Raw genomic sequence first — 12,942 nt, 5'->3', positions numbered from 1 at the left:
GTATATAGGCTACTACTCCACCAGGACCCTCTTGTACCAGCTACAGTATGTGTTAGTATATAGGGCTACTACTCCACCAGGACCCTCTTGTACCAGCTACAGTATGTGTTAGTACTGTATATAGGCTACAGGACTAGTTTGTACCAGCTATGTGTTAGTATATACTACTCCAAGACTCGTTTGTACCAGCTATGTGTTAGTATATACTACTCCAGGACTAGTTTGTACCAGCTATGTGTTAGTATATACTACTACAGGACTAGTTTGTACCAGCTATGTGTTAGTATATACTGTACTACTACAGGACTAGTTTGTACCAGCTATGTGTTAGTATATACTGTACTACTACAGGACTAGCTTGATAAGAAGCTGAGCAGCTACCAAAAGGTAACAGTTATCGTTATGGTTACCGCTCAGCTTAGCTTACTGACACGAGCTCAACCAGCATCAACGTTGACAAAATAAATCCACATACAAATTTCCTGGATGAAATCTGTGCTTGATTGATTCCATGATGATTCAATGTTAGCGAGTATAATTCTGGCACACAAATGCATTTACACCTGCCCTACGACTGCATAGTGTAGTTGTTACACTGCAGCTCGTTTTCATAGTGCAACCGCTTGTATTAAAGTAGAATCTGGAATGCCATTAAACAACAACCTGATCAAACAACAAGCCCTGCTTTGTATTGCACTTTGTTTACATGTTTTGTTATATTATAGCAATAATAGTAACGTATTCTACTGTGAATTTCTCCATGCCTTTCTTGGCAGAGCCTGAGGTGTGGCCAGCAATTCACCTGTCCGAGGAGAGCAACCGTTGTGATTGGAGGATCAAGAAAAGAACCGCATACCAAAACAAAAGAAATGTAAACAAAGTGCAATACCAAGTGGAACTCTTTTGCCTAGAGGTCGCCGTTTGACGGCGTGACAGATTCCACCTTTAAATCAGGAGTCAGTGGCCACTTGTGTTATGACTGGGTTATATTTGAATTTACACACAACCACCAGTGCCACCAACCGCTGGTGAAGCGTCATTAATGTTGACACAATGTAGAATGACTGTTGGATTTTAATATAATTATTCCACACAGAATTATTCTCAGTTCAATCAAATCCAAACATAAGACATTCTGGTTAATATGTTGAATAGGGCAAACCGTTCACTTCCAAAGGTTTTTCAATCATTAGTATTTTGAAGAAAGCCCACTTCCTGAATTCATTGAATTGAAAAGGGGAATTGATCTCAACCCCTAATACACACATAATACCAGTACACACACACACACACACCAACACACACACACATACATACACACACACAAACAAACAAAGAACGTATCCCACCAAACAAACAAACCCACGATGAGAGGGGAAAAGAAATCGACCAAAACAAACAACCATCTCTGTCCAGCTCTGCCTTTTTTTTATACTGCCAATAAGCTTTGGGTCATTGAACCCATTGACCACTATGATCGCCAAGACCCGATTAGTGGAGCACGGTAAGATGGCTGCGACCGGCTGGAGAGGGACTGTGAGGGGGGGGGGGGGGTCATCATGAGAAGTCCACGCCACCTTGAAACCCAACTTCATCTCCTTTGACGAACACACACACACACACACACACACAAAGAAGCCAGCACCATGGGACAGCATTCCGGATGGACCCCATGGTGCCCCCGCAGAGAACCGTGAGGGAGGGAGGGAGGGAGGGAGGGGATAAAATAGAGTGAAACAAGAGGAAAACGGGGAAGAGGAGATGAGGAGTAGCATTGGAAGGAGAGGCCACTTTTCCCGCGAGACCATGGGAACTTTTTTATTCCCATGGATTAAAGGGTGACAGCGTTTTTGAGACCTTTGCTTAACAAACAACATATTTTTGTATACTGTAACCACTGCCATCATTGACATATTGGTCAAGGAACATTTTGTACCATAGATTTAACATGATGTGAAATTCCCTGATATTATGGGGGAGGGGAGAGTTAATTCCCTGACTTTCCTAACTCCCAAATGTTCCCCATATTCCAGAAATGCCGTGACCAACGGGAGCCCTGAAAGTCTCATAGGATATGTAGCATTTCCACAGCTGACCTGGGTAATGACTAACGAGACAACCGCGTTGCCTAGCAACATGCTGCACATGCCACTTACACCCGTATCAGGTTGCAGGTGCTTAACAATGGCACACTGTTGTTCGTGTGTGTGTGTGTGTCTCTACACTTGCATTCATGTTATCCTGATCAATGGAAGGGGATTATATCTCAGACAGATGGTCTGTGTAGAGATGGAGAAGACAGAACATGCTAATGTTGTGGTCAAACAAAGCAGGGGGCCAGACGGATAGTAAACAAATTATTATTGGCAGCTGCGCAATTTGGAGAAGACGCTGCTATCTGTACCCATGAGCTGTGTGTTGATTGTCAGGTTCATCATCCATGTGTGTGTGTGTGTAACTTTGGTTGCCATTGCCAATTTGGGCACGAATGTATCAGAATAACCCACAATGTACAAGTGCACTGATAATATTTGTGTCCTTTAAACATTGTCTTTATGTGGAGATAAATAAAGATTCTAAATGTGTCTCTACACTTGCATTCATGTTATCCTGATCAATGGAAGGGGATTATATCTCAGACAGATGGTCTGTGTAGAGATGGAGAAGACAGAACAAGCTAATGTTGTGGTCAAACAGAGCAGGGGGCCAGACGGATAGTAAACAAACATGACACAATTTGAATGTCCAAATCTGCAGCGGTGGCTCCCGTGGCGGAGGGCACATGTTTCATATCCAGACACAACGATCTCACACGCAAGATTAGAATTCTGAGAACTAAACATTGTGATGGTCACAATGGCCCCCACATTTTCTCCCCCACAATGATTAACCGTCGATTTTTGTGTCTAATATTCACGTTCGACACAACCAAGACAGGGATTTAAACGGTGGATTTTCAATGTACTGAAAATGGGAACACATTTACTATGTTCCTCTTTTGTTTCCAATTATAACAGGTGACTGAATTAGCGATGTACCGGTATATGAGCAGATGACCAATAATGAGCCGATGGGCTTTAAAAAGCACAAGCAGTATCTGTCCCGTTTTATTTTCTATGAATTCTTTGCCAATATTGATTGTAGATTGGCATTTTGCTTAAAGGTCCCATGCATTGCTATTCCTTGCACTATTTGGGCAACTTTACACAATTCCTGTGAGTCTATGGAACACATCTGTAAAGTTTATTATTTTTTTTATTCATTGTTTTATATTTTTAATCAAGTACTGAAAAGCAAAATTTTTCGACCTCAGGATTTCATGCTGTTTGTGCTGGGCTCCGCCCATAAGCGCTTTGAGTGACAGTCACCCACACAGTCTGTGACTGGCAGACAGAGAGATTGATAGATAGATTGATGGGGGAGGATACTAATTAATTTCGCCGCGGGGGGGGCATAATCCCACGGGACAATGCATTGGTAACTTGTTTCAAATGACAATATATACCTCTGTGAATATTATTGCACGGATCGGAATACGGGTGCGCACGTGGGAGCGTGCGCAAAGATATTTTGACAGTGATATGGAGTGCTCCCGACTGCGGGGAGCAGACCCATCCCTGCGGCGCACACACATTTACACACACTCCTGCGCCGCGGTCCTCCTCTCTCTCTCTCTCCCTCTCCCTCTCTCGTTCTCTGCTGTCTGTCGCACCTGTTTGAGGAAGTAATTACACTGCTCTGTTGTTGAGCGAATTGTGGGCGGTGACTACAACCAGTAGTATTCACATCAGCAAAACAGTCAAATCAGAATGGCTTAGTTGAGTGAGGGAAGATCTTGTGAACTCGAGACTAGACTGATGAGTCAATATGATAATTAGAGACACAGACCACATTGATATAATCCCCCATTGCTAGGAAACAATGCTAACCACTGGAAAAGGCCATTTATAATGCATGGGACCTTTAATGCCCGTGCCAAGTGAACAAAATAATAATAATGGTGTTTGTTTAAATAATTTAGTTTTTTTATTATACATTTTTTTTGTTACAAGGAGTGTTGTAAACCCCCCAACGCGCATGATATCACTTCATTATCTGAAGATAGACATGTTTCAGTCGTGATACCTCTTGATTATCTGAAGATAAACATGTTTCATGAAAATACTTCATTATCTGAAGATGAACATGTTTCATGAAAATACTTCATTATCTGAAGATAGGCATCTTTCTAACAATCTGTATCGTCCGATACGGGTAGGAAAAAGTAAAGTAAGTATATTTTTAGTATATGAAGTGTTAAAAATATATTTCTAGTACCATATGTACTTTTCAGAGAGTATACTTGCAATTTTATTTTTGGTACTTCTATTTTGCTTCATGTACTAATTCAAAGCACATGTTTAGTATGATAGCCATTCATGTGCTGTAAGTGTAAAACTGAGATGTTTACGAAGCTTAAGTTGTACTTTAGTAAACATTAAAAGTGTACCATTTTGTTAAGCAAAAGTAACCAGAAATACATCAAAAGTGTCAATTAATTATATTTAAGCACACATCTTACGTACAACTTTTAACATACCAAGTACAACTTAAGTGGTTTAAATTGAACACAACAACTTTAGTATACTCTCGGAATACATAAAAAGTACACTCGGAAAATATACTTAAGTATACTTTTTCTTTGGACTTGGGATTCGTAGACCGAATCAGGCAAAAGTGCAGCGCAGGGTGAAGGTCTCGCGGGCAGCATGGCCCCTCGTGGCGGTGTGAGGATCCCAGGGTGGAGGGGGTGGGGGTGAGACAGGGTGGGGGTGAGACGGGTGGGGGTGAGACGGGGTGGGGTGATGACAGGGTGGGCGGGGTCTCGGCGGTACCTGAGCATCACTCTCTCCTGTCAGTAACCTGCTGTTGGCTAAATCTTTCTGGTCCTTGTCAGCCGCCGTGCACCTAGCGTTAACCAGCTGACACACACACACACACACACACCAACACACACACACACACACAACAGGCAAACGGGTCAACATACATCAGTGGGGAGGGGTTGTGTGTGTGAGAAAGAGAGGGAGAAAGGGATGGAGGTTGGGACAGAAGATGAGAAGAACAGGCTGCTGTTGGAGGTTGAAGGGAGGAAGGTACGGTCATGGGTGGCTATGGTGACTGATTGATTGATTGAAAATGTTATTAACATATTGCAGAATGGGTACAATACAGTACAGCTCAATACACACAATTGTTAAGGGGATGCAGACCAGAGAAAGACTTTCGTCTTGTTTACATCAGGGTCCCCCATTTTCAATTCATCTTAATTGACCAGTACATGTGGTGGTGTTGGTAGTGGTGGTTTGGTGGTGGTGATAGTAATGGTGGTTTGGTAGTGGTAGTGGCGATTTGGTAGTGGTCTGGTTTGGTGGTTTGGTAGTGGTGGTGATGATTTGGTAGTAGTGGTTTAGTGGTTGTGGTTTGGTAATAGTGGTTGTGGTGGTTTGGTAGTGGTGGGGGTGATGGCTTGGTAGTGGAGGTGGTGGTTTGGTAGTGGTGGGGGTGATGGCTTGGTAGTGGAGGTGGTGGTTTGGTTGTGGTGGTGGTGGTTTGGTAATGGTGGTGGTTTGGTAATAGTAGTGGTGGTGGTTTGGTAGTAGTGGTGGCGGTGGTGGTTTGGTAGTAGTGGCGGTGGTGGTAGTTTGGTAGTAGTGGTGGTGGTTTGGTAGTGGTGGTGGTTTGGTAGTGGTGGTGGTTTGGTTGTGGTGGTGGTTTGGTAGTAGTAGTAGTGGCGGTGGTGGTAGTTTGGTAGTAGTGGTGGTGGTTTGGTAGTAGTGGCGGTGGTGGTTTGGTAGTAGTGGCGGTGGTGGTAGTTTGGTAGTAGTGGTGGTGGTGGTTTGGTAGTAGTGGCGGTGGTAGTTTGGTAGTAGTGGCGGTGGTGGTTTGGTAGTAGTGGCAGTGGTGGTTTGGTAGTAGTGTTGGTGGTAGTTTGGTAGTAGTGTTGGTGATTTGGTAGTAGTGATGGTAGTAGTGTTGGTGGTTTGGTAGTAGTGGTGGTGGTTTGGTAGTAGTGTTGGTGGTTTGGTGTTGGTGGTGGTTTGATAGTAGTGGTGGTGGTTTGGTAGTAGTGTTGGTGGTTTGGTGTTGGTGGTGGTTTGGTGTTGGTGTTGGTTTGGTAGTAGTGTTGGGGGTTTGGTAGTAGTGGTGGTTTGGTAGTAGTGTTGGTGGTTTGGTGTTGGTGGTGGTTTGGTAGTAGTGTTGGTGGTTTGGTGTTGGTTTGGTAGTAGTGGTGGTGGTTTGGTGTTGGTTTGGTGGTCCAGCCTTGCTGCGAGAGAGGGATTAAGGTGCACTGTGGAGCTAAAACTCTCTCTCAAACACACATACACACACACACACACACACACACCAACATACATAAATTGGAAGTAGTAAGGTAGGTCAAACCCGGGCAAAATAAATTTCACCAACACAGGAGTTATTTGACTGTGTGGTAAAACATGTTCATTTTAGTGCAGGTTAGGAAATTAACTATTTCTTTGGGTTAATTTTCGCCCTTGAGAAATACTTGTGTGTGTTGGGGGGGGGGGGGGGGGGTTCACACATGTTAAAAGGGGCATTTTGCAGATATTTTACCTGAATCCTATCATTCCGTTGTAAATTATTTTCCTCTGGCTAACAAAGCGGAGACGTTTAGTGAACAGCAGACACCATTTCCTCAACTATATCTTAAAAAATCCTTGAGTTGAAAATAGTTGAGGAAATAGTGTCTACAGGTCACTAGAGGTCTGCTCTCCACTGGATTTCTCGGAGGATGGGGCGAATGTGGCCGAGCTCTCGAGACACAGAACACGTCGTTTTTTGTGCAATTATCAGATGTTAACAGAACAATAGGATTCAGGTTTAAAAAAAATATCTACAGAAAGCCCCTTTAAGTGTTCCCAAAACCCACTAGAAACACATGTGATAATGTGTGGAAAAATGTATGTGGATTTTCCGTAAGGGTAAAAAGAAAACCTCGTATTTTTTGCCCAGGCCTGAGCTTAGACGTATTACCGCCAATGAAGATGAAAGACTCCACTCCAATACCTAGACGTGGGAAAAACACAGAGATCTGCCCCCTGGAGAGCGTTAGCTGTTAGCCGTGTTTCTATGATGGCTGTGTTTACCTTGCTGTTCTGGAGCAGCCGCGTGAGATGCTCAAAACAGTTACTGTTCAGGAAGATGGCCTGGAGCACCGGCCTGTCTGAACACAGGAACATGTCTCTGATAGTGTCTGAGAAAGAGAGAGAGAGAGGAGAGAGGAGAGAGAGGAGAGAAAGAGAGAGAGAGAGAGAGACACACACAAAGAGATGGAGAGACAGAGAGAGAAACAGAGAGAGAGAGACAGAGAGAGATAGAGATATGTAAATTTAGTTTGACTAATTATCATCAACATCTAGACCTCCACAAGCGATAGTTGACTAATTAGCCAGGATTTTGGTGACTAATGGAATAGCCGATTTGATTAGGACTGGACTAAGTTACAACTAATGTCAAAAATCCTCTCCGATAAGAGATCCATGTGGACTAAATCTTATAGAATAGAATATAATAGATATATATATAATAATCATCCCGAGGGAAATTTGGCACTATAAATCGCGCACAGTAAACATTTAGGTAGACAAAACAAATCACGAATAAGAATAACAAAAAATTGCCTAAGAATAAAGAATAAATAAATAAAATAATAATAATAAAATAAAATACGGTCCGGGATTCACATTTCCTATGTAATGTATGTACATTCTAATATAAATATACATTAAAAAAATACAGAGATCTACATTACGTGTACTGTAAGGTCGCTTTCACACAGGGGCTGTTTGGTCCGGATTATCGGACCAGAATTCGATAGTCCGGTTTTTCGGGTTTGTGTGAATGCGGTCGAACTCGGTCCGCCGGACCAAACAGGCGAACTCTGGTCCGCCTGAAAACGTAGGTCTTGGTTCGCTTCATCGGACCAAACACGAACCAAATATAGGAAGTGGTTATTATTACCACTGCTCGCAGCATTCAATGCAAAACAAGCACACTGCATCTATCTCTCTATCTACCTATCTATATATCTATATATCTAACAGTGCATCTTGGGAAGAAGGAAGAAAAAACGCGGCTTATTATATTGTTATTATTATATATATATAACAACGTGGTGTACAAGTTGTTTAGCGAGAGGATGGTGGTAATCGGCTTCAATAGAACTCGCCTCCGCTGATCTGGAGTCAGACAGAGCTCGCAGTCCACACACAGACACGGGCTCGCAGCCACAAACACATTTCCACTGTCCAATAGACGAGCGCCCTTTTCGACCGCGTGACATTGTTCAGATAGTTCGGTGCGCCTGACAGATTGCTATGTGAACGCAGGCGAACCAAATGAAGAATGCAACAATGTTGCAACTTCACCACCAGAACCGCACAGAGTCCACCAAAACTATATGTGAAAGCGACCTAAGTGTAATATTGACAATGTTGTTTTAATAGTAAAAGTCCAGGAAGATGGTAACTGTCACTCTGTGCTCAGTGATGCAGTGAGGCACAGTGATGCATTGTAAAGTCTGATGGCTGTCAGAATGAAGGACTTCCTGTGCCGTTCAGTGCTCCATTTTGAGAGTGTTAGTCTAGCACTGAACATGCTCCTCCCGTCAGCCAAGTCTGTGTATAGTGGGTGGGAGGGGTTGTCCCTGATGGCATGGAGCTTAGAAAGGCTCCTCCTCTCCGCCACCCTCGCTAGAGTCCAGCTCCACCCCAACGACGCTACTGGCCTTCCTGACCGCGTGAACACTTAAGGCAGGGATCGGCAATAGGCGGCCCGCGGGCCGACATTGGCCCGCCAGCAATAATTTCTGGCCCGTCAGATTATTTTGAGAATATGATATTTATTTGACGCGCGGGAAATATTCACTCGGGACGCCAGGGTGTCTTTTATTGTGAAGCTGTATCTATCTACCGGTAGTCATCAAAAGCATGTCTGTCACTATAGCCAATTGAAATGCTAGAAATGGTCACATGGACTGGGAGAACCAATGGAATAGTCCCACCGGGCCGCGTGTATATTTCCCTAACGCACTTTCACTTCCACGTTCGAGATGCGAGCAAGTTAAAAAGAAATAAAAATAAAATATCTTTAGCTAGCTAGATAGCTTCTTTGCAACGGGGAAAATATAACGCTTCTTTTAATAAACAGGAGCCATACTTAAAATACGGGTTTATCGCAACAGGTCGGTGATTCTTGCGTGCCGAGCCGACGTCCTCTCTGCATAATATGTGGCGACAACAACAACGAGGCAATGATGACAACTGTGTTCAAGTTGGCAGATAAAGTAGCTGCATTCAACGCCAATCTGGAATTGGAGGGCGGCGAGTAGATATATGACATGATTCAAACATTAGCAGGGATTTTGGAGGACTTAACAACAAACAAAGTATGGTGAGTCGTGTTTTCATGCATTCTGATCTGTTCATCACCCGCCGCGGTGATCTGCAACAGCTGATCTGCTGTTCATGAATGAATGAATTAATTAAAACTTTATTTAACAGATTGCAGAATGGGTACAATACAGTACGGCGCAATACACACAATTGTTAAGGGGATGCAGACCAGAGAAAAACGTTTGTCTTTTTTCAATATCAGTATATTAAATTAGCCATTGTTTTTTATCCTGGCCCGCCAAGCAACGGCTTGGGGAAAATCTGGCCCGTGGCCAAACCTAATTGCCGACTCCTGACTTAAGGTAACCTACTTGCGTTCAGCGTTTCTCTGATTGGCCATAACGCCCATGTGACGCGGCAGAGAGGCAGAGCGGAAATAGGCTTCTGCTCCGGCAAAAGAAAGACAGGCATTCTATTGCCATGCTCTGCGACAAACTCTAACCTTAACCAACTCTGAAAGAATGCCTAAACTTAACCCTAACCTTAACCAACTCCGAAAGAATGCCTAAACTTAACCCTAACCTTAACCAACTCCGAAAGAATGCCTAAACTTAACCGGCGAAAGAAAGACAGGCATTCTATTGCCATGCTCTAAGACAAACTCGAACCTTAACCAACTCCGAAAGAATGCCTAAACTTAACCCTAACCTTAACCAACTCCGAAAGAATGCCTAAACTTAACCGGCAAAAGAAATACAGACGCTAGTTACGTTTATATAGAGAGGCGATAAATTAATGAAACGTAAAAAGTGATTCGAACTTGTCACCAACTGGACCGCAGGCTCCACAGCAAGCTGAGGAACGAGTTGAGCTAACCGTCGATGTTAAAACAGGGGGGATTGCGTATGCATAATGCCGCGGCAACCTGCGCGCCTCTGCCGCGTCGCCGCGGGGGCGTGCTAGGCGTGGTCACGTGGGACGCTGAATGCAAGTAGGTTACCTTAAGTGTTCAGGCTTCCTGACCAGCTTATCCAGCCTGTTTGCGTCCCCCGCTCTCAGTCCGCTGCCCCAGCAGGTCACAGTGTACAAGAAGGCGCCCGCCACCAAATGGTGTTCTACGGCCTAATACCCATTAATTTGGGGATCCTTGGCATGAAAACGTTTAAGAACTACAGTGTTAGCCCGCAAAATACCCACTCCTTTACCAAGCATATGAACCACAGCGTTAGCCCGCAAAATACTAGAGCTGTGAATCTTCACTGCCTTCACGATTCGATTACGATTTAGCTGTCCACGATTCGATTAGATTCTACGATGCATCTCAATAATATATTACATCCTCAATTTTATAATCTATATTACTGCACATACTTTTTCATAAAATAATACAAGCAGTCAGATAATCCCACAGAATACCCGCTCCTAGGGCGACCGGGTAGCGCAGCGGACTAAGCGTCTGTCTACCACCACAGAGACAGTGGGATCGAATCCAGCTGTGGTGCGTCCGGGTTGGCCGACCGTCCATACTAACACAATTGGCAGTGTTAGCGGGTGGGAAACCCGGCGAGGGTGGGTCCTGGTCGTTGTAAACAGCAACTACTACAGTTCGGTCGGGGCGCCTGCACAGCAAGGGAAGGATCTAGGAGAGGTAGTGTGACCTTCCACACGTTACACTCTCCCAGTGAGAGTCCGCGCTGCCAGGTGAAAAGAAGCGGTGGGCTGGGTACACATGTGTCGGAGGAAGCATGCAATAGTCTCCGCCATCCCAGACCGACGGTAGGGGGTAGAGTGCGCAACGACCAGAAAGTGGATTGGGAATTGGCATAACGACTAACATTGGGATGGGAGAAAAATCGGAAAAAGATATATATATATATTTTCTTTTTATATAAATAAAGAATACCCGCTCCTATGCCTGCTTACCAAGCATATGAACTTGCAGCGCAACAAAGCGGCCCTCCCAGTGGCGTCCCAGCGTGGGCGGGGGGCTGCGTCCCTTGGCGTGCTGCTGCTGCTGCTGCTGCTGTGTAGGGGCGCTGTTGGGGTCAGAGTTCAGCAGCTTGAAGTAGTTCTCCAGCACCGAGGCGATCTCCACCTGCCGCTGGTCTGAGCTGGAGGCCAGGAGGCACTGAACCACCTCGCGCAGGCAGCCCAGCGTCAGCAGAGCCTTGCGGTCGGGCGCCTCTCCGTCCCAGTCCTCACCGTCCTCCGGCGACCGGCCCATGGAGCAGTCAGCCAGCACCCGCATCAGGACCTCCATGGTGGCCGGGGAGATGGCAAGCAGGGCGTTCCGCTGAGAGAGAGAGAGAGCGAGAGAGAGAGAGAGAGAGAGAGAGAAACAGAGGGAGTGAGAGAGATTATAGAAAGGGAGAGAGAAACAGAAAGGTGGAGAGAGAAAGAGAGAGCGACACACACACACAGTAAACAAATGTATAGTGTGCATCTCTTTGGCAATGTTTCTAGCCCCAACAGTATGGTATTGAGTTGTTACCTGTCCACCAGCCACTATAGCTCCAAACAGGTGCAGCAGGCAGCATTTCAGACTGTCCTTAAGGTGCTCACTCTCCTGGAAGCACTCTGTGGATAGGACACACACACACACACACACACACACACACACACACACGCACACGCAAAGGCATTAGAGGGAATGTTGGGTGTACTGTTAGCTATGCAAATATAACCCTGCCACAACATGAGCCGAGCATGGCCTCCATAATAGACCACTGTCTGTCTGACTACACACGTCACCACACACACACACACACCTCTATGCCTCTCCAACTCCTACACACACTTGCATGCATCAGAGCACCTCTCTCTCACACACACAGAGGGAGCGAGCGAGCAAGCATCCGTGTCATTGACCTGTGGGCCAGGGTGGTCCCAGTCATCCATTAATCCATCTGTCAACACATCCTATTCTCCCGGTGAGACCTCTCAGAGCATACCAACTGCTAGCATTAATTCTTTAAGCTTTCTCTTTTAAAATGCGTTTGATGCAAAGCACCTCTATGAATGGCAATGTCACCAACTCACTCAGTCGTTCCGTCATTTACCCACTGGTGCGGGGTTCACCGCTCTGCCCCCTGGTGGCGGCCCACAGGCATCGGGCTTCACATCACGACAACAGCGAGCAGACCTCCATGTACATTACAACAGTCGTAACACAGAGCCAACAGAGAGCAGACCTCCATGTACATTACAACAGTCAGACCTCCATGTACATTACAACAGTCGTAACACCGAGCCGACAGAGCAAAGCAAAGACTGAGGTATAGAAGCTAGAAAAACATCACATTCGTTTTATCTTAGCTACATATTCCTAGTTATTATTAAGAAAATCATTATTAACTTGTATACATTATACTTAGTTATTATTAACTCATTCCGGGCCAACAGCGCCCTCTGCTGATGGCCCTTTCCGTGCCAGCGCTTTAGTCAATGGGAGGACGGGGATAATTGCGACCGCTTAAACTATATCTTAAATTATGGCTATGGGTCTAATACCCCCGCCGCTTGTCAATGACTTGCTTGCAGTCAACAT

General features: G+C 45.0%; 1 protein-coding gene across 1 annotated transcript in view; it reads right to left on the bottom strand.

Annotated features, from left to right (window-relative positions):
• Positions 1–12,942, bottom strand: part of nbeal1 (neurobeachin-like 1) — a gene marked incomplete at its 3' end in the record, with an annotated part of 156,290 nt that overhangs the window by 79,357 nt on the left and 63,991 nt on the right. The window contains 4 exon segments of the mRNA XM_084319022.1: positions 4,875–4,961; positions 7,149–7,255; positions 11,319–11,688; positions 11,887–11,972. Of these exon segments, the coding sequence (XP_084175148.1) occupies positions 4,875–4,961; positions 7,149–7,255; positions 11,319–11,688; positions 11,887–11,972 (650 nt within the window).

This window comes from Notolepis coatsorum (assembly GCF_963971535.1).
Source record: "Notolepis coatsorum genome assembly, chromosome: 1".
NCBI classification, from domain to species: Eukaryota; Metazoa; Chordata; class Actinopteri; order Aulopiformes; family Paralepididae; genus Notolepis; species Notolepis coatsorum.
Note: the sequence above shows the minus strand (reverse complement) of the source record. Positions and strands in the feature narration are given on the sequence as shown.